Genomic DNA, 20,714 nt, shown 5'->3' with positions numbered 1-20,714 from the left:
CCCCACACCACAACTCATCCGCTTATTACTGACAGTCCTGAGAGTGAGACCAGCAACACCTCTTCAGATAAACACCTCTTTAGTTAGAAATCCACTGTTTTGACTTTCCTGTAGGTTTAATTGATTTGAAACCTGCATCAGTGACAAACTTTGCGCATCACAGCACCTGAAGAGAGTCCAACACTAAAAATTACTTGGCAGGCGGGACAGTTCTGTGAGTGGGCTGCCCAAATATTAACATAGTACGGTGTTGCTAGATGTATTTTATATGTGTGGTGCCAAGCTGTTGCACATGGCTGATCACCCACACAGAGAACAGAGAAATTATCCTTATCTGCAGAGAGCAAATTGGACCGGATCAACTGTGGCTGCTTGTAACACTTTTGTATGTTTGTGTTTGCTGTGTGTGTTAGGTATATGGAGTACTTCCCTCTGCCCTCCAACACTAGTTCAGACTACTACTTTGAGAAGAGTGCCAACTACTTTGACTCTGAGGTGGCTGCTCAGAGGGCTGCAGCTCTCCTGCCCAAAGCCAAGATCATCACCATCCTCATCAACCCAGCAGACAGAGCTTACTCTTGGTACCAGGTAAAGTGCCTTGTGTTAACTCCCCTGTTAGTCTTGCACCTTTTTAAATAAAAGTCGATTCATATAAGTAAGAATTGATTTTGTCTCCTCACATCTCTGTCTGCCCACAGCACCAAAGAGCCCACGATGATCCAGTAGCGTTGAAGTACTCCTTCCATGACGTCATCACCGCAGGCCACGACGCTCCAGTCAAACTACGGGTCCTCCAGAATCGCTGTCTGGTGCCAGGCTGGTACGCCATTCACCTGGAGCGCTGGCTCAACTACTACCACTCCAGCCAGGTACAGTGTGTGTTTTTACGGACATAGCAAAGTTTGGGGCACAGGAGTTGTAGTACTAAATAGAAATTTTGTCATTTTGAACCAGGAATATTTTTTCAGTTTGTATAGTTATTGTGATAATAGATTGAAGTTGTTTCACAGGTTTTACATACACAACTTGTTCCTGTTCTGATATGTGCTACTGTTTGTGTCTCACGCAGTTGTTAGTCTTAGATGGACAGATGCTGAAGACTGAGCCCGCCTCAGTCATGGATAAAATCCAGAAGTTTTTAAGCCTCGCCAATATCATCAACTACCACAAGATCCTAGCGTGAGTGTCCTCCTACACTTTAAATCATTCGCAGTATGTATCACTTCTTCAGCTGCCACATTTACAAATGAATGTACAGATTTATTTATAGACATCACAGGTTTTGTTAGCTGTTGTTTGGAGCTGGTAGATGCTTGACACTTTTTTTTACATGGCTATACAACGAAACCTGTTCCAAGCAAGTTGAGTTTCATGTGTGCAGCAGATCAGACAAGGCAGACATCTACAGCTTTACCCTATTTACCTGGCATAAATTATTTGTTGCTCCTGTTTTTGTTCTTTGAATAAGTAATTTGCTGCAAGTCTCTCTCTTAAATTGTCTTGTGAACGAACTGCAGGAGGGTGGTAATTCATCACCATATATATAATTTATTCTTGTTTATGTACAGGTTCGATCCTAAGAAAGGTTTCTGGTGTCAGCTGCTGGAGGGTGGGAAGACAAAGTGTTTGGGAAAGAGTAAAGGGCGCAGGTACCCTGACATGGACGCTGAGGTATGATCCATTGCAAGATAAATGTTACTATCTTTTGATATTTTAATTGTATGTTGTTTCTTTGCTTTTCTTTTGATTATATATATTTTTTCTGATTTCATCTTACCTCTTTCTCTCTTTCAGTCCCAGGGGTTCCTCAGGGAATACTATAGGGATCACAACATCGAGCTGTCGAAGCTGCTCTACAGGATGGGTCAGCCGCTGCCCAGTTGGCTCAGAGAGGAGCTGGTCCACACCAGGTAGCAGCACCACAGCAGGAGAACACAGCTCTATACACTGAACCACTGCTTGACCCTGCTGGGGGACACCGGACAAGTGGCCCGAAATGTTGAAGGTCCCAAATAGTTTTGAAAGAAACATACCGAGATATGAGGATGGGATGCCTAACTAGAACTCAACACTCTACTGTGATATTCCCAAATGAACAGGGCGACAGTGGGTGGTGGGCAAGAAGAGAGCGTAGTTGCTTCCAGCAGCTGAGAGCTCGCCCCTCTCTACCTGAGGTTTGAAATGCCAATGCTTTGATGATGGCCACCACTGTGCCCTGAAGAAGGAAGAGGAGGAGGAAGGAAGGCTCAGTGATGCACAGGAGGGACCCTCAGTGTTTGATAATCACACCCCTGCTCTTCGTAATCAGACCTCCTCTTCTTCGCATGAACTTCATTCTGAAAATCAAAGAAATGAAAAAAAAAAAACAAAACAAAAAAACTCTGAAGCTTGAGCAGTCGTCACACTTTCAGCTCTGGAAAACGGGTGAAAAAGGACAAACACAAAATCACCTGTGTCTCCAGCTATGAGTAGTTGTGTTTGGAGCACATTGAAACAGGCAACATAACATTGACGGAATGGATGACAGCCTGATTGATTAGAGAGACATTGGTTGCAAATGCCTTTGATATACACACATATATATATATATATATATATATATATATGTTTTTATGAGAGGAGAATGGGACATCTGGCATCTTGACTCAGGCTGCATGTTGTAGCCTTACTCGATAGGCCTTGGTAGAATCTAGTTATCACATTTACAAGTGCCAGGACAGAATCTCATTAAACTGTTACCACATGGACTTTTGAGGGTTTTTTTGTTTTTGTTTTTTTTTCTGTTTTGTTTTTTTGTTTTTTTGTTTTTTTTTAGAAGTTTTATGTTTTTTTTTCCTTTTACTTGGATTTTGTTTTAACATTTCTATAATGCTGATGGCAATGCATTATTGTAGAATGTACCAAAACTAAAACACCTTAGCTCAGTTGTCTCATATAGGCCAGATGTACAGTTCAGTTAGTTCAACTGTTCGGCTCAGCCTCCTCTTCAGGCAGTTCCACGACCAATGAACTGACTAAAGCAGGAGCCGTAGGATAGATGTTGAAAGCACAATATTTAAGGCACTCAAGTGAACATCGATTCTGAGCATACAGGTTACTGGAAAGCACACTAACAAAACGGCTCCCTACTACAATCTGTGAAGAAGATCATAAGCTAGCTACTGTATGTTTAATGAAGCACTCTGGTTCGAGAGATTCAAATGGTGTACAGAACAAGATTGTTCATTTCAAAATCTGTTTTCAGCATTGGGTTTTTGTCAAAACTGTATATTTTGTCTCATATTTTGTTTCATTTCATTCAGTAGATGAGTTGTTTAAGTTCGGGGGTTTTGGGGGGGGTGGGGGGCTGTCTCTGGGAAAAACGTGTAAAGTTGCCAGGCAAACCAACAGTATGCCCATACAGACGTTCGGTTGTCGGTCAAGGTGTTACCACTGCAACTAGATGTCAAGCATAGATAACAAAAAGCTGCTCTTATTGCAATAGTTTTGTACAATGTTCTGATGTGATAACAATGCACATGTTGGTCCTTTATTTCCTGACTTTGTAATGTACATAATAAGCAACCCTCAGTAGACCTAAATTATTGAATGTGTTTGGGTTTACACTCTCCATCAGCCCATTCCTATAGTGTGAAATGTCAGTGCTGTACTGAGGGGAGTTTGGATAATTTCATCGTGCGGAGATGTGTCGCTAAGATTGTTTCCTCTCATGTCCTCTCACTGCCAACTATTGTACAGAGGTACTGAGTCTCTCCATATAAAGTATTAAGTGATAACACATAACAGCAACGATGGTACTAATCTCCTGGACTGTATGATAAAGATTTGTAATTGTTGTCAATAATTTTTACAGTGTAACTAATATTGTCGGTGCTTTTTAATTTGCAAATAAAACACCACTGTATTTTTCAGTAGTTGGATCTTTTCTCCCTCTTTTCACAGTCACATTTGAGCAAACTGGCCTCTATTGAATGATATTGAACTGATGGCCACTCTGAATTCAGAGCCAGCACGATAACGGTGGCTGATTTGGTGCAGAGATTTCTAGAAATCCGTCAGTTTCTTGTTACTTGCTTGACTGCTTTGTGTTTTGGTTTCACTTCATGGGGAGGTACTTTCGAGAAGAAAACGTTCTGAATCTCTCAAAATCACATCAAGCATCGGCCTGTTCAACAACAACATCAACTTACGATATTTTTTTATTAAATTTATCCTTCTGATGTTTAACACAACTCAGAGTAGATGTAACATGTGGCTCATGTTTGTTCAGTTTAGTTCCTTGTTGAGAAAATAAGGAATTAAATCCTCTGTCGTTCTAGGAAGTAAACTGGCCATATAAAGATGGAATTGCTGTATTTAGAAATATTAGAAAATAGAAGTTAAGGCACTTACTGCAACTCACATGTTCTAATGGTTACTACTAACAAATATTTCAGAACTGAATTTCAGTAATATTAATAAATATTACATTATCTATAACTTATTGTTATTATTAGAGGTAGTAGTACTTTTGTTTGCTTATTTCTTTTCCCTGTAAAACACTTTTGGCACTAACTGCCACAAAGAAGAAAAGTAACATACATATAAAGTTTACTATAATAAGTATTTACCAGTACAATACATCTAAGTTATAAAGTAAATTTTTTTCAATACAAAATAATTAAATATATAGGAGTTTTAAACCTACATTTACAAGTTCATTGGACAGACAATATCATCTTAGAATTAGTACAGACGATAGATAAAATATTAAGCTGAAAATACAGACTGTAGATGAACTCCTGCTCCTTTCATTATTGTCTGCCTCTGTCAACAAGTGATGGTGTTATAATCTGACCAATCAGAATTCACGCCCGCTCAGAGCTCCACCAAGCCAACCCACAGGGCTTTAAAGAGAGGGACTTTCCACATCCCTTCACCTTTCTCAGGAACCTGTCTGATGCTCCTTCCTCATTTTCAAGGCAATTTATCTGTTTGACCTGTCCAGCTTTGTCCAGTTTGTTGCTTTGAAGAAGCCGAGAGTTACAGATGGCCCACAATCCAGAAGATGCTCCCCTGGCCAGAGGGAATCTGGCAGGCAGTGAAGAGGTCCTGATTGCCCCTGCAGGACCTGGAGGGTAAGAGGAACTTATCATAAACAACAGCTATTTGCCCACTAGTAGCTCCCAAATATATTTGCTAATAAAGTGTTTTAAATCATTTTCTTTGAATAGCTGATTAAGGAATGAAAAAAGATCACAATTACAATTTTTGCACCTCTAGTTAGAATAAAACTTTTTTCAATGAATGATTAACATTGTGCTTATATGTTCTTTTAATCCTAAATTGCATACCATTTTTTTTTCATTTTCAGTTTCTCTTTGACAGACAAGTTCTGAAGTAGAAGTATTTGTGTTATTCTGTTGCAACTATTTATATGTTTCAAACATTTTTACTTTTAGTACAAACGTAAACCATCTTCATTAACCTGCAATAGAGTGTCCACTTCCCTTTGCACCAGGAGAAAGTGTCTGCCTAGTAACTAATGATGTCATCCTATAATTAACCACAGCAAAAAACTCATAATTCTTTCATAAAACTCATAATTCTTTCATATCAATGTTGATTATTTGACATTAGAAATATTAATATATAAGTGTTACAACTTAACAATGTCTCTACATGTATTTGTTAAGAGTAAGTTTTGATGGTAAATAAAACTTGTTTCCCTTCCAATAATGACTATATCATTCTTATAGAAGTTGATCTCTGATTTTAATCATTCTCTCTTGGAATAAATAGAACTAACTCACTCACTTCATAATAAATAGCACATTGTTTACACGTAGAACATAGAAATACATGGATTTCTGGGTTGAAGTTTCGCTTTTCAATGAAGCGAAATTGTTTATGAAATAAGCGAATGACAGTTGTTGTGGCCTTGAATGTTTTTATGGGAGAAAAATCAATTTACATCTGTTTACACGTATTAAGAAGCTCTAAATCTTACCTGTATATGTACTTCCCTATAACGCCAGCAGAAGACATCTGCCTAGTAACTAGTGATGCTCACATTCTATTGGCTGATTATGAGTAGAAAAAAAAAAGAAATACTGCATTCCTGTCTCGGACCTTTTATTATTTTATGAAATATTATAACAACTTCTTTGTTTTTATGTTTGCATAAATGGGCCTCTTTGTGTGTGTTGGACTTTCTCACATCAGTATTAAAAAAAATCACCCAGCCTTTGAAAATTCCACACACAGCACTTTTGGAAACCCCCACCCCCAACTGTCATTAATAACATGAAATGTTTTGTAAAAGTTTAAATCCCACTTTTAGTCTCTCGGTTTTGTTGTGTGATGTTGTTTCCCTCCCCCACACTTGTTATCAAATCTCCCCTACTGCGTCATCCTCTTGAAGTGACATTTTATTCTCTATTACTCCCTCAGGAGCTCCAACAGCCGTGCTTTGAAGGTGGCAGGCCTGACAACCCTAGCATGCTTGCTGCTGGCCAGCCAGGTCTTCACCGCCTACATGGTGTTCAACCAGAAGCAGCAGATTCACACTCTGCAGAAGAATTCGGAGAGAATTGGCAAACAGCTGACCCGCTCATCCAAGGGTAAAAGAGGGCATTAAAGTCCTAACGGTCAGACATAGCAGTAGTCCAGTAGAGAGGTGTCATTGTTAGCAATAGTCATGATCAGACCAGAGGAGGGGGAGGAGGCTGTTGGGATGAAGAGATGGACAAGGAAGTGAGACTTTGTTTTACAGAACTTGATCTGAAAGCCAGACAATGAACAGGAAAGTTTCACTGGTGATTCAGACGGGAAGAGGTCAGCTGTGTGACGTCTTTATGTAAATCTTACTGTTATAAGATTTCAATGTGTTATATGAAGTTCCCATTATACTGTATATTATCTAGCATAGCTGAATCTGTTCATGCTAAGTTTAAACAAAGAAAAATTCTCATTCTCCCCCTTTTTTTTTTAATCAAACTATTAATTATTTTTTTCTTTGTTTTGTTTTCAGCTGTGGCTCCCGCTAGGATGTCAATGCCCATGAACAGCCTGCCTCTGCTGATGGATTACACTGTGGATGAGGACTCGAAGACACCCTTGACGGTGAGTTTTCACCTGCCAACTGGAAGATTTTCCATGTAACTGTACCTAGGTTGCCTCGGACTTGTTAAACACCAACCCTAACCAAATTTGGTCCTGGATGGTGCATAATGAATGCTTTAACATGAAAGTTGTACCATAAATGTCAATATAAATGTAAATAAACACAGAATTATTTGACTTCTCTGTTCTCTCCCATCAGAAACTGCAGGACACTGCTATTGTCAGTGTGGAGCAGCAGCTGAAGGATCTCTTGCTGGTATGTTTTGCGCTCAGTTTATCGTGTGTCCTCACATTGCTGATGTTGTGTATTGATGCACTGTTGTCGCTAAGCTCTGGTCTTGCTTTGAGCAGGATTCCCAGCTGCCCCAGTTCAACGAGACCTTCCAGGTCAACATGCAGAGCCTGAAGCAGCGGATGAATGACAGCGAGGAGTGGAAGGTGAAGCCTCACACTCACTCAAATGCAAACCAATAAAACTGATATAGGAATAAATAAAATTAAATTATCTTGTCATTTTGCACTCCGCAGAGCCTGGAGTCCTGGATGCGTAACTGGCTCATCTTCCAGATGGCCCAGCAGAAGCCTGCAGCCCCCACATCTGAGCCAGGTTTCTGCCACTTTCTTCCCTTTACATTCACGTGTTCGTATCCAGACTTGTGACTCTGTGACAGTAGATGTTACATTTCTAGTAGCCAGCAGAAGGGGGGATTAAGGACCGACCATGGTTGTACTACATTACTGTGACAATATTAGTTTAATATTGGGAGTTTACAAGAGAGATACCAGTGGCTTGTTCACATTTTTTTTCTCGATTGCGTTGATGCAGTTCAGTTATGAGAAACATCATTCTCACAACTCTTAATGCAGTTCTCAAAACAGACAATCCTCATGACACTAACTGGCCTGTGCAAAAGCCATTAAAACAACTAAAACCTTGTTCACGTGTTGAAACATGCAAAGTCAGTCGATTACGTCAACATTGTCACCAATGAATAAAACCCTTTCACCAGTGCTTTAAGACTTAGACGCCAAATGTTTTGATATTTGTAATGTAGAGTGAAAAACAATCAATTATGAATGATTTATTTGTAAATTCACACAGTATAATTGCTGTAGCTGAGGGAAGCAAAAAGATAAACATGGAACTATGCATTGGAAAATAGACAAAGAAAAATATGCAATCAAACGAACATAGAACCAATTACAGCACAGTAAAAGTCCGTATTACAGATGCCACAGCAGAACATGTCACCTAAGGCTGCACCATACAACTGCTTCCATTCATATTTGTGTGTAATTATTGTGGTGCCGTGACATTCACCTGTGATACAAGATTGAGGACATGTGTTTCTCTTTGTTGATCCTGTTCTGAGCGCATGTGATTACATTTGTTTTCAACTGAAGGGTGATTTTACTTAATACCACTGACGGTGTGTGACTATCCTTAGTCTGTCATACATATTTGAAGAAAGTTGTGATTTGATTGAAAACACTAACGCAATGCAGGACAGTATCGAAGTGAGTGTGACGTCTGTAATTCTATCTGTATATCTGTATCCTACCTGTTTGCATGAGTTGTCAGACGAGAATGACGTTTCTGATGTGAATTGCATCAGTGACTAAATATAAGGCTATAGCCAGCAGCTGGTTATCTTAGCTTAGGATAAAGACTGGAAACATTCAAACTATTGCTTTAACTCCATCTTTTCCTCCATTGCTAAATACGTATTGTTACTGTGCCATCACCAGTAATTAACACCAAACAGGTCATTAATGTCCCAATGTTCTCTTCTCTTTTCTTTCCCAGTCACTGTGATCAAGACCAAATGCCAGACGGAGGCAGCAGCCGGACCCGGCAAGATCGGTTCCTACAAGCCCCAGTGTGACAAGCAGGGCAACTACCTGCCCATGCAGTGCTGGTACCCCACCGGCTTCTGCTGGTGTGTGGACCAGTCCGGCACTGTCATTGAGGGCACCACCATGCGCGGGCGCCCCGACTGTCAGGGAGGTAGAGGTAGGTAGATTAAAGGCCTTTGGATTCAACACTGCATCTGTTGCTTTTCATGTGAGGCTTTCTTAAACAATGAAAGTAACTTTTGCCCTTTTTTTCTTCTGTTCAGCTCCTCGCCGCATGATGCTCGCACCCAGGCTGATGCAGAAGACCATCGCTGTTGATGGTGAGACCCTCAAAAGTTATTGTTTAAATACTAGACCACTGAGTAATTTGATAAAGTTCTATGTTTATTCTCAAGCATTTGCTGGTTGCTACACATAATCATATGTTGTGTTTTTCTTTTTTCCAGAAAATTAAAACAAATGAAGCAAAATCTGAAGCAAGGCGTTTCTTTTCATCACGCAATCTCAAGCAGACATTTTAAGCTGGATACGGCCCCACGTACAGTAATGGTTTTGAAGCCTGATCACTTTTCCTTACATGTAATCTGTTGATTGTAACTGCTCTGCTGGCTGCTTAAAATCAAATTAATAGAGGCCTGTTCCACTGTATTGCTTTTAGTCTTTGTAATTTTGGTCCTTTGTGACAGAATAATTTTGGGGTGTTCTCATTGAAATAAGATATTCATATATCCACAGTTTAAAGTATGTGAGTGTTTGTTTCTGCGGAGTGTTTAAAGGGTTGGTTCACTCAAATTACAACAAAAAAAAATGTCTTCATTCACTCCACTGGCATGGAGGTACTTCTGGTTTTGCTTGTCCAGGTTTCAAAATCTTATCTGTGAGATCTCGGCCTCTAGTTTTGTTTATGGTGCATAGAACATTGAAAAATGACTTAAAAAACTGTAAGCAGCAACGACTCTCTCAAGAGACAATGTCTGCGGTTACTCTTATAATCCACAGACCTCACAGCGGACAGTTTTCATGGGCACCATTTCCAATAAAAGAAGTTTCAATAAAAACTGTCCACAGTGTGTTCTGTGAATTATTTGGGGTAATGAGGACACTGTTTCTTGAAAGAGGTGTTGCTGTTTAAATTTCTAAATGTTCCTCAGTGGCGTGAGCACCACAAATAAAAACCTGGCCAAATAAAACCAAAACTATCTGCATGGTTACATTCCATGAGAGTTAAGTGAGTTTAGCTTTTTTTTTTTTTCTTTTTTTCTTTAGTAATTTGGGTGATTTGAACCTTTAAAGGATGTGCAAGTTTTCTATGAAGGTATTTGTGTTAAGAAGGATAAATAAAGTTTTCCTAACAACACTGTTTGCATTATTATACATATATGTTCAACTGCAGTCATGTTGTCTTGAGATGAAATGTTTGTCAAAGCTATGGACTAAACAAGGCCTGAATAAAATTTAACCTGATTAGATGCATTGATGCTGCTCACTCAGTCGTGGACTTTCTGGCATCTGTTTCTGGTTTTAAGTTTCCTTTTTCATTGATTAATTTTGTCTTTCCCCGTGTATGTTTTAAGATCATCATTGAGGAGAGACAGAGAGACAAAAGATGTGAAGCCAAGAAGCTGGCAGTTTAAAATGAGGTCATGCTTGTCATTAAATAATCATCAAATTAAATTAACAGGATCTGAGAAGCCAAGCAGAAAACCATGTTGGTTTCTGTCCCAGCTGAAGCCCTCAGCGGCCATTTCACAGTCCTCAGAGCTGCTGGTGGGAGCATCATGTTAGTTGCTCAGATTCGAGGGATGCATATCTGCCAGCTTCATTTAGATTGATGGTGAAGTGTTGATTCCTCCTGCTCTCCCCAGGGGTGATGACAGACGAAGATCAGACTGGTAGGAATATTTCAGGGGATTTTCAGTCCTGTGTGGAGAAAATGTACAGTATGTCCCAGAACACAGATCTCTGTCTTCTTTTAGAAGTGAGAGGGAAAGGAAGGGAAGTGCCAACAGCACAGAAACAGAAATTCAGAAGTCAGTTGAGAATAAAAACTGAAGCCATTCACAGATATAAACACCTCTTGTGAGAAATGGTCATCTATAGGGATACGTGCTTGACTTGAAGCTGGTTGGATAATATATAGTTAGATATAACTCTCAATAACCCACCACAGACCCTGAAGTGGTTGGAGTTCTTCTCCCCTCTGTGGCTATCCTGTCTCAACTCCAGGAAGTAAGGGTTGACAGTAACCAGCTTGAGCACGGTGGAGCAGCTTGATATTCTGCATGCATAGAGGAACCTCTATCAATGTGACTAGGCCATAAAAGAGACCTCTCACCCCCCTGAACAACACATACATACACACATACACTGTGTCTGTGGAGGACAGGCCTGGAGAGTGTGTGTGACACACCTGTGGCCCAGCAGGGGATTCAGATGATGAATCTGTGTTTGGAGAGGAGTGTGTGGAGCCTAGAGTGGAACACAACAGCAGAGCTTTTCTCTCCGTCGTTTGATGCATGTATTGGCTTACCGTCATTCATGATTTATTTTTCTTAATGTTCGCTTTTCTACCACTTTCTAACGAGGCATCCTTTATAAAGAGTTTATGAGGGGTAAGTAATGGCTGGATTAATGGTCAATAAATCATTCACTAAAGGTTATTGATCATTTATAAGACGTTTATAGGAACAACTTTTAGGGTGCCAGGTTGTTAAAAATCCCTTTGACTAATTGGATTGTATGACCACTTACCTGCTGACAGAGGGCTGCAGAGGATATGGACCAAAGTCTATTAAGACCTTTTTAAGCAGGCAAAGGGATTTTCACAACCTATAGCAACTCAAATGTGTCTTATTAATGGGTTATTAAACTTCTAACCCCCTTTTAAAGGTTGTCTCACTAGGAAGTGGTACCTTTGTTGGTAATAAGACGAATAGAGGATAAATGTTTCTAATAACACTGTAATAAATTCATTGTTTAACACTGCAAAATGAAATGTTTGAATATCTACATGATGTACGCTGAATGATCTCATAAAGCTGAGAAAGTCACACTTGTTAGTGAAGTTATATCAGCCTGACCTCTTAATGTTCCACATCCCAAAACGACACAATAAAGATATTTGAAGGAAATTATTTTAAAATCATTATTGCTCAACAATAACCCCAGATGTGACCTTTCTGTCCATCTTGGTAACTGTACCCTGATCAGACCAGCGAAAGTGGATTCTGGCTCATTAATAATTCAACCTATGTGTAATGAAATCCAGGTGACCCAGTGGCTATGGTAGACATAAGCTGTGGATCGCCACTGTGACCATGAATGCGCCTGTAAGTACCTTTTTTTCTTTTATAGCAGTGATAGTGTGACACAATGTGTAATGACTGAATATACTGTAATTTAAGTGAATGGAGAGCATCGTGTTTTTTATGTCTTTTGTAATCTCTCTGACTTGATCCTCATACAGATGTGTGAGGGAGCTGAAGCAGTAAGAGTGGGAGTCGTGCTTACTACAATATCTGGTACAGCAAGGATATAAATGACAAAAATATCAAATCTGTAAATTTGCTGTTGCTGGAGATTCGCCTTTAACCTCCTAAGACCCGAGCTCTATTCTTTGCTATATAGGCTGATTGGGACCTGAGAAAAATGATGTCCACATATGAGGACATTAGTTTTAAATTTCGATTACTGAGTGGCAGTATAATATCCTCATATGTGGTCACCAGGCCCTCGTTGAGAAAAAGTTAGTATTGTGGGCTAGAGAACCCAAAATGTGAGGTCCACATATGTGGACGCCAGGTCCTAGGAGGTTAAATGTCTTTTTTTTACACTCAGATGACTGTGCAGTTATTAGTGAAGATGGGCATGGTGTGAACTACACATCAGGAAAGTATAAGGTAGAACATTTACATTTACTCACTGTCACCAATCAGCATTCGATCATTTGCTCTCTGCGAGCTCTCACTCTCTCTGGTTTCCAATCAGGAAACCAAGTCCTTCTCCTTTGACCAAGCGGTGAATGTTGACAACATACAGGTACAAAGGAGCAGCTGACCTTATTTGAACCGCTACACAAATTCTCTTTACACCTTATCGGTACCAAATATTGCGATGTCTGCAAACTCAAAGTCTGAATATATATCTGCAGAGTTTCCACCCTGAGCTCCTGCAGCCTCTCACTGAGTCCATATCCTGTGGTTATAATGGAGCTCTGCTGACATGTGGAGCCTCCACAGAGGAGATCTGCACGCTGATCGACCACAGTGTCATCAAACAGGTAGACCACACTACACTTAATATTGGCAGATTTGATGCTTTAATTAAATTAAATTAACCTTACCCTTGACTCTGTCTTAGCTCCTGGGAAATCTGTTTAGTCGCATTTTGTCACAAGTGAGGAAGGAGTTGTTCATCTCTGTGTCGTTCCTTCAGGTTTGTCCTTGTGTAAAAGATCATAACCATAAATCATATGAGACACAGTGTGGTGCAGAATGACCTCTGATGTTTCTCAATGTCAGTTTTATCCAGATGGCAGTGCTGTGGATTTCCTGAGCCCAAACAGACAGACTCTAAAACTTGTCACACACCCAGTCCTTGGAAGGTGAGTCCAATGATGACTACTGATATACAGTATCAAGATAGATACAATAAACAACAAATACATATTGAGATGGATTATCAATGGAACACTTACACCCCACGTGTACATTCAAGTGAATAAAATGTGAGCCATATGTTTTCTGTCCCAGTCTTGTAGGAGGTTTATGTGAGGTGTGTGTGTGTTCAGAAGAGGAAGCCTATGCTGTGTATGAAACATGCAGGGAGAGACTGAATGCCAGCGCAGGCTCCATTTCCAGCAGGCAGGTCAAATAAACTCTGACCATATAATCCACTAACTGAATTACTTTGAATTGGGTTAATTACAATGGTTGATCGCAATAGAGCCAAGTGTCTTACTGTCGCCTGAGTGACTGGATTGTCACGCAGCAGATTTAACTCTGTGTTTTCTGATCAGGTTGTTGCACATGGTTACATTCACGTCGCCCTTTTCGTGAAACGTATGAATGAATGAAAATCTCATCGTCTCTACATGGTGTGTGCTTCCTTCAGATGTAGTTTCCTGTTCTCAGTGGCTGTTGAGTGGAAACTTGATCCAGAGGAGTTGGAGTCAGAGGTCTGCCGCAGCAGACTGCAGCTGTTCAGCCTGGCAGGAGGAGCCAGCAGGAATGACCTCAGAGGGTCAGTCGTATACTCAAATACAGTGAGCTGTCTATTGCAATACCTGATATCTGGATTGGTCATTTATTTAGCTCTGTCCTGTGCACTGGCAACATTGTAACATTTAGTGTGTTAAGCACTCATTGCAGTCTTGCACAGCAATCACTTAAGAGGACCACTTTGTAATCAGACGAACCTTGTTAGAGGTTAATAAGGTGTTAATAACTGCCCCAGACCACTGTCATGTTATTAGTAACACCTGTGCTTTTCCTGCTATGACAAGTCAAAATGTCTCCTGTGAAGACGGTCTGTTCCTTAAGTCAAATAAGCAATGAGGACAACCTTGTTTCCCATGTGACAGCTCAAAGTCATCGCAAGTTCTTCTGCCATGCGAGGACCTTATTTAATTAATATTTAATTATTAATGTACTATAACAATCACTTAAATGAGCCTAGCAGCTTCATGCAACATTAGTATGAAAAATAAAAAATAAATCATTCTCAGTTCTCACAATACACCCTGTGTACCAAATCCATACTGCATATTAATTCTAAGCAGTTTTTGAATATATTGTGTATTCAAATTGGAAAAGTGCCAAAAGGAGTTATACTCAAAACAGCTAATATGCATACTAAAAAAGAGCCTTGAATTACTTTCCCGCAACACAACACACAAAGGAAAAGGAGGCAGAAAATATCAAAGCTAATTATGAATGGTGGTGAAACACCTGTAGTTACACAGTGGAAAACAGAAAATTACAACTAAACCTTTGGGGAAAAAATATGTTTGTGTAGTTGACAGTGGCGCTCTAAAGTTGCAGTTTCATTGCCTTGGCATGGTGCACATATTGGTAGCAGCATTGTTTTTTTTATCCATAACATGTGTCAGACTCAGTGGTAACAGCTGAATATTCTCCAGAGTCAGCCCACTGGTGAAGGTTGTGGATCAAATCCCACATGGAACCACAACAACTGACAAGCTCCTTCCTTTCCTCCTACATGACGCCTTGATAGGAAACAGTAGGACGGTCCTCATCTACTGTATTAACCCTAAGGGTAAGTGGTCCTCTGACCCCAACCACAACAACTCAACGGTGTTAAACTGATGTGAAACCGATTCTCCTCCTCACCCATCAGGTCTTCTAAATGATGAGACCCCTTCTGCCTTAGCTTTGGCCCAGAAAGTGAGAGGTTTTGTAACTAAACCCAGTGTTGGTCACTGGTGTCCCAGGGCAACCGAACAAGAGATCCGCGATAAGATCATGGACCTCCAAACCCTAATGATGTCACAGGGGGAAAGTGAAGTTCACAACACCTACAGGCTGGCGGAGCTGACTCAAAACCTGCAGGTAACTGTTTAAATGGGCCTGATACTAAATGGTGCTTCCTCAGTATCAATACCTGTAGGGACTAACTGAGCTCACGGCTGAAACACAGTCTGCGATCCCTCCGACAGATTGTGAAAAATCAATCGTGGGAGAGCAGGAGGGAAACGTCAAAGAAGATAAAGGGCAAAACACAGGTTACATTTCCACACGTTTAGCAAATGTAAACAAATGATGTGTTTTCCCAGTCTAATGGAATGAGTGTCATGTTTTGCACTGATTCAGCAGAGTTGTTGGACCCCAAACGGCACTTGGCACAGCAGTGATCATCAAGAGAGTAGTGACGCAATGAATCATTTACAAGACCAGCTGAAACAAGAAATGGAAGAACACATCAGAGGTAATGTGCTGTCATATGAAAAATGTGTCATCTGAGGCACATCGATGATTTTGTTCGTGTTTCTCTCATCCACAGAAGGTAGAGGGAATGTGGAGAAAGTCCAGGAGAGAGTAGCAAGAATCCAGCAGCTGAAGGAGGCTCTCAGAGAGGAGACACTGAAGAACATGGCTGCTACGGAGAAATATAACCTGTGTCAACAAGTAATACACTCCATATCACTTCTGCCATTTTAAACATAATACTGTACACTTACACAGCAGACTGGAAAACATGTCTTGAAGGCTGTTTGAATACCCTATTAAGCATATAAATGAGATTTGTGTGTGTGAGAGTGGGCAACCCACACCAAGACATTTACTTTGCCAGTTTAATGATCAGTCTCAGTTGGAATACAATAAAGCAAAGGAGCGGAGGAGGCAACTTAAGGAGGATCATGGGAGATTAATTCAAGAGGAGGTGGAGAAGATTGAGAGAGACTTGGCACAGGAACAGCGACTGGTGAGATAATGAGATACACTTGTTTAACATTATTCAGTTTGTGATTTATCTTAGCTAAGGGTGCTGAGTCAGTTTAAATTAATGCAAGGCTGGATTTATGGTGGGCAGAGGAAACCACTGCATTTGCAACTTGATTCTGATATTTCTTTGCATTTTTTATGGTTTCATCTATTCCTCTGCTAGACAGAAGGCCCCGAGAGAGAGCTTCTGGTGCTGACCAGAGAGAGGCAGGTCCTGGTGCTACAGATGGAGGCCTTGCGCACTGAGGCCCTGCAAGCTGAGAGACACCTGCAGGATCAGTATCAGAGACACCAAACGGAGCTACGATGTCTGAGGGAGGAGAGCCTGCAGGTGGGAGTTGGTTAAATCAGCGAGGGAACATTGATTCAAGTAATATGTCGATTTTTCTCCTATTTTAGTTTTATGACTTTTCGAAGTCAGTAAAGAATTCAGATTTGTTTTAAAATTTAAGACTCAAACGAAAATATCTCCAGTATGATATATTGATGTTTTCAACATAGGTTTTGGGGGAATATCTTCAATAAGCTTTCTTCTTGCATGTTTCAATAAACTAAAGCATTGAACAATGGGTGTTGAAGAATTAAAAATCATGCTCAATAAAAGTTTTTAGGGCAATTGCTTCAAAGTCTTTCCCAAAAATGAATTCTCTAGGTGTTCGGAGTGTTTCGTCGGGTAAGTGAGGAGCAGAGGAAGTTGTCAGAGAGCAGATACAGGAGTGTGCTGCTGGAGGCAGTGCAGGATGCCGTCTACCTCTCTGCCCAGAACCAGCAGCTACAAGCTGACAACAAACAACTCTGCAAAGGTCAGTGTACATCTCTTAACCTCTAACAGAGCGGCTGTTATATTACCAATAGAACATAAAATCTGAAGTAAAATATTACAGAAATGGCCAGAGGTGAAAGTACCTCTCTCTCCAGCATTTTAAAAATCGTTCCTCTTTTTCTTCTACAGCCCTTGGAGAGTTAAAGGATGCTCTAGCTGTGAGAGGTGACCCTAAGGCTGAACTGGTATCCCAACAACAATGAATATAATGACTAAAAGATCTTTATGAAACAGCATGCTTACTGTACATCATGAGAAACAAAACCGTTTTTGACAATTTATTGATTATTATTAACACAGTGTATAACACTTTAGCTTTGACATTGTTCTTGGCAGAGAGTGTAACACAAAACAGAAAAAAACAGGACAATAGCAGCACTCTTCAGAAGTGTTTAACTGAAGATATAATGGTCTTTACTTGCATTACAATATGTATTTATTTGCAAAAGTGTAACATAATTATAAATTAAACTCTAAACTATGACGCAAATTGCCGTGTGTTGGATTCTGGAGTCCAGGTCAGTCCAAGACTCCGAAGGCAGGTTGATAGAAGGCAGAAAAGAAACTAAGGGAAAAACTCAAAACTCAAAAACTAGGAAAAAGAAGTTTAAGAAGACTATAATGAGAGTTCTTTTCGGGTTGAATGGGCCTCCACTCTTCTATATGTAATAAAGGTAAGCTGCCAGTCCAACCATAGAAACAGGTACAAGGAAAAAAGGACTAAGCTGAAGCCCTAAGGTGGCCCAGGACAACAGAGCATTAACCAGCATGGAGCAGGAAATGACAAACAGTCTGGTGATCCCACTGCCATGCTTGAGCACCACAGACATCAGGAGTCCGTTAGCTGCCTGCCCTGCTATAATGAGCCAAACTGCCCCTGAGTATCCCTCCAGAAAGCTCTTTTCACTTGCTACAGAGGAGAAGGAGGCCAGCCCATTGATGGCCACACCAAATACATAGAGGTAGAGATTCTGCAGGCTGAGGGGCAGCTTCTGGCTCTTCAGCACCCTCTCTGTGTAAACTGCTGCCAGCCCGGAAACACAGCAGTACACCAGCACAAGGAAAAGCCCCCAAGCTGTGATATGAAGCCTGGGAGCTTTCTCAGTGTCAGCCCTCTCAGGGTCCCCTAGATCCAGGCTGCTGTAGCTGTGACACACCCCTGCACCCATGAGGAACCCCAGGGCTAACCACTGAGCAGGCCGCAGCCTCTTGCCCAGGCAGACAGAGTACAGAAGGGCAGTGGAGGCAATTTTAAGATTAGAGAGGACTTGGTAAGAGCTAGGGTCCATGTAGGCCTGCATGAGAACTACCAGGTTGTTGTTGAGGGCATAGAGTATGGCAGGGACTGCATAGGGGGCCACAAGGACTAGAGGTGGTGGGGCACGTAAGGCGGGTGAAGCCCCACTTAGAACAAGAGTCACCAGAGAGATGAGGAGTTTAGCTAACTCAATCATGACGACACATGATGAGGGGTTGAAAGGGACTTGACCTTCTACTTTGGTGAGGGTGATGAGCGGTGCATGAGAGCCATAGATGAGGACCATCAGCCCCAAGAGGACACCCCACTGAATCCTTTTCACCCACTGTCTCCTAATCCTCGCTGGGGAACTGGTCCCCACATTCTGGATCACAATCATCCTCAGTGATGCAAAATAAACACTTCTAATTTCTAACAAATCTGACTAGTAGCTTTAGTGCAAAACTCCTCACTTCGGGCCATTTTTAAAATGGACAGCTATAAATCTCAACCATTTAAATATCAATTATAAAATACTTATACATACCATTCTTTGTATAACGCTGTAAATGTAACTTGAGCTGAACAATAAAAAGGTGAAGGAAACATTTGCAGAAATTACTGCCTTTTTTCTTTTTTTAAACAGGACTGATTGAAAATGTAACAGGCTCAGACAGTTATGAAATTTGAAGGATAAAACCTTACGGGCACAAAGTCTTACATCTTGTGTTAACATCAAACAGATACAAGTGGAAAAGGAGCAGAGCAGTGTTTAACTGAACCAGATAACAAAAATGCTAATTAAAAAAATCCAGTCTTTTACTTTGAGTCCAAAATGAAATTCCAGTTACATCAAGTAATCTCGAAGGCTGATCTGTCACAAGCCACTGAGAAGCCAGCAGCTACAACAGTATTTCTTCATGTGCCTGTTATGCCACTGGCAAAAGACTGTGAGGGCTAGCAGTGAGCCCAAATTACTTTGGTCCTTTTTTCAAGTTGCTCATATAATCTTTCACTGTCCTTTCAATGTTGGGCACATCATAGTTCTGTGCCGCGTATATGCCAGTAATTGTTCCCAGCAGCACTCCCAGGATGGCTGAGGAGCGAAGCTTGGCCACCACATAGCCGGCCAGAAAGCCCTTCAGAAATGGAGATCCTAATACAGAGCCTCCCTGCAAGAGGAATATGTAACAGCAGGATCATTAGCACTGTCCCAGCACAGGGGAAGGACAAAAAGATGGGTATAAAAACTGAACACATTTATAGACATGTAGGGAATAAATCATCAACAATAAAACAAACACAAAATGATCATTATCGACAGACAAATTTAAGTTGATATACTGAGGTATGGAACCATATTTTTAGAAGACCACCTTAGGTGAAGAGAAATAGTTTCACATTTCATTAATAATAACTGTGAATTAGTGGTCAGCATTCCTCCACTAATATAAAATATATGAGAATAATTACTACTAATAACAACTGATAATATATAAAATGGCACAGTGAAATATTGCTGCATGTAGTTGACAGACGAGGAGAAAATATTTTCAAAAACGTATTCTGCTCATGTGGCCAGGTATCAGGGGCTGTGAAAACAATTTACCTGCGGAATTCCTACAGAAACCTGGTTCTCCACTCGCCTCTGGATCTCCTCGAGCTGATTTTTGAGCTGCGTCAGATCTTTCAACTGTTTCAGTGGATCCTAATAAATAAAACAAGGATATTACATGTGTGCAAGCAAACAGCGTGACAACATTGATGTTACTGAAGGGTAGCTAAAGTTGCTGTACAACAACGCCTAAAGTTACCGACAGATTATCCTGTGAAGACCTCCTCCAACAACACAGCTGAACAGTATTTTGTCGAAGTTTGCTGGTTAGCTAACAGCAGCAAAACTTAGCCAGCTCAAGGATCCACCGGTTTAATTAAGACGCGACACTCGCCCTGGTAACTTAATCCGAGCATAGAGCCAACTGCTGCTGAGATTAACCGTTTCTTTCGTCCCCCACTAGTAATTGCTGTCATCTGACGAAACACGTGAAATTAATGCATTTAAAGCCAGAGCACACTAACTCACTCACCTTGTCATCCGCCATTTTTGCTCAGTGGAGCGATCAGTGTTCAGCTCGTAAGCCTGAGCTGCTGGTTTTGTTTCAGCTCGATTAGTTTGGGCTAGAATTTACGTTTAAACCCACAATTTTGTCTTGTAGGTAACCAAAACTAT

General features: G+C 40.7%; 5 protein-coding genes across 7 annotated transcripts in view; 3 read left to right on the top strand and 2 right to left on the bottom strand.

The window, feature by feature from the left end:
• The window catches only part of ndst1a (N-deacetylase/N-sulfotransferase (heparan glucosaminyl) 1a), a 39,202-nt gene extending 35,291 nt beyond the window's left edge, over positions 1–3,911 (top strand). Inside the window, exons 11-15 of the mRNA XM_023396169.2 lie at positions 414–588; positions 699–869; positions 1,070–1,179; positions 1,569–1,671; positions 1,795–3,911. Of these exons, the coding sequence (XP_023251937.1) occupies positions 414–588; positions 699–869; positions 1,070–1,179; positions 1,569–1,671; positions 1,795–1,914 (679 nt within the window). The 3' untranslated portion in view covers positions 1,915–3,911. The remainder of the gene's footprint in view (positions 1–413; positions 589–698; positions 870–1,069; positions 1,180–1,568; positions 1,672–1,794) is intronic.
• Positions 3,912–4,911: 1,000 nt separating this feature from the next.
• On the top strand, positions 4,912–10,316 carry cd74a (CD74 molecule, major histocompatibility complex, class II invariant chain a). 2 transcript variants are annotated; one of them, XR_015436464.1, is made up of 10 exons: positions 4,912–5,117; positions 6,433–6,602; positions 7,013–7,104; positions 7,304–7,360; positions 7,456–7,542; positions 7,633–7,711; positions 8,912–9,118; positions 9,225–9,281; positions 9,408–10,030; positions 10,080–10,316. XR_015436464.1 is itself a non-coding variant. In XM_023396221.2 (9 exons), the coding sequence occupies exons 1-9, from the start codon at positions 5,029–5,031 to the stop codon at positions 9,413–9,415; spliced, it is 846 nt and encodes a 281-aa protein (XP_023251989.1). In that variant the 5' UTR covers positions 4,912–5,028; the 3' UTR covers positions 9,416–10,316. The 2 variants fall into 2 exon arrangements, 1 of the variants encoding a protein (XP_023251989.1); XM_023396221.2 differs by having other exon boundaries at positions 9,408–10,316.
• Positions 10,317–12,427: 2,111 nt separating this feature from the next.
• On the top strand, positions 12,428–17,468 carry LOC147817357 (kinesin-like protein KIF1A). Of its 2 annotated transcripts, XM_087171064.1 has the most exons (17): positions 12,428–12,482; positions 12,799–12,860; positions 12,949–12,999; positions 13,112–13,240; positions 13,321–13,395; positions 13,482–13,564; positions 13,713–13,823; positions 14,074–14,202; positions 15,101–15,237; positions 15,319–15,530; positions 15,638–15,703; positions 15,792–15,906; positions 15,982–16,106; positions 16,285–16,404; positions 16,588–16,755; positions 17,077–17,227; positions 17,377–17,468. In XM_087171064.1, exons 1-17 carry the CDS (start codon positions 12,428–12,430, stop codon positions 17,448–17,450), a joined length of 1,863 nt encoding a protein of 620 aa, XP_087027190.1. In that variant the 3' UTR covers positions 17,451–17,468. The 2 variants fall into 2 exon arrangements, with proteins under 2 accessions (XP_087027190.1, XP_087027191.1); XM_087171065.1 differs by lacking the exons at positions 12,428–12,482; positions 12,799–12,860; positions 12,949–12,999; ... (4 more) ...; positions 14,074–14,202; positions 15,101–15,237 and having other exon boundaries at positions 15,428–15,530; positions 15,638–15,718; positions 16,273–16,404.
• Positions 17,469–17,512: 44 nt separating this feature from the next.
• Positions 17,513–18,950, bottom strand: LOC111646533 (putative UDP-sugar transporter protein SLC35A4). Its single transcript, XM_023396050.2, has one exon. The coding sequence runs from the start codon at positions 18,882–18,884 to the stop codon at positions 17,907–17,909; it is 978 nt and encodes a 325-aa protein (XP_023251818.1). The 5' UTR covers positions 18,885–18,950; the 3' UTR covers positions 17,513–17,906.
• A 329-nt stretch (positions 18,951–19,279) lies between these two features.
• Positions 19,280–20,642, bottom strand: LOC111646534 (SLC35A4 upstream open reading frame protein-like). Its single transcript, XM_023396051.2, has 3 exons — positions 20,572–20,642; positions 20,094–20,192; positions 19,280–19,656 (listed from the first exon to the last, which is right to left on the bottom strand). The coding sequence occupies exons 1-3, from the start codon at positions 20,584–20,586 to the stop codon at positions 19,459–19,461; spliced, it is 312 nt and encodes a 103-aa protein (XP_023251819.1). The 5' UTR covers positions 20,587–20,642; the 3' UTR covers positions 19,280–19,458.
• Positions 20,643–20,714: the final 72 nt, after the last annotated feature.

The sequence above is a fragment of the Seriola lalandi genome, unplaced genomic scaffold, assembly GCF_002814215.2.
Source record: "Seriola lalandi dorsalis isolate HSWRI2012SDOR001 ecotype SW California unplaced genomic scaffold, Sedor1 jcf7180002054973, whole genome shotgun sequence".
Classification (NCBI taxonomy): domain Eukaryota; kingdom Metazoa; phylum Chordata; class Actinopteri; order Carangiformes; family Carangidae; genus Seriola; species Seriola lalandi.
The sequence above is the reverse complement of the archived record's forward strand: the minus strand, read 5'-3'. Positions and strand labels throughout refer to the sequence as shown.

Excerpts from the sequence above, each read along its gene's own strand:
- LOC111646534 (XM_023396051.2), bottom strand. Across the intron at positions 19,657-20,093 it reads TTTCTGTAGGAATTCCGCAG|GGAGGCTCTGTATTAGGATC; the intron begins GTAAATTGTTTT and ends TTCCTCTTGCAG.
- LOC147817357 (XM_087171064.1), top strand. The coding sequence starts at position 12,428 with ATGTGTGAGGGAGCTGAAGCAGTAAGAGTGGGAGTCGTGCTTACTACA. Across the intron at positions 15,238-15,318 it reads CTACTGTATTAACCCTAAGG|GTCTTCTAAATGATGAGACC; the intron begins GTAAGTGGTCCT and ends CTCACCCATCAG. Across the intron at positions 15,907-15,981 it reads AATGGAAGAACACATCAGAG|AAGGTAGAGGGAATGTGGAG; the intron begins GTAATGTGCTGT and ends TCTCATCCACAG.
- LOC111646533 (XM_023396050.2), bottom strand. The coding sequence starts at position 18,884 with ATGATTGTGATCCAGAATGTGGGGACCAGTTCCCCAGCGAGGATTAGG.
- cd74a (XM_023396221.2), top strand. The coding sequence starts at position 5,029 with ATGGCCCACAATCCAGAAGATGCTCCCCTGGCCAGAGGGAATCTGGCA. Across the intron at positions 5,118-6,432 it reads GCCCCTGCAGGACCTGGAGG|GAGCTCCAACAGCCGTGCTT; the intron begins GTAAGAGGAACT and ends TTACTCCCTCAG. Across the intron at positions 7,361-7,455 it reads AGCTGAAGGATCTCTTGCTG|GATTCCCAGCTGCCCCAGTT; the intron begins GTATGTTTTGCG and ends TGCTTTGAGCAG.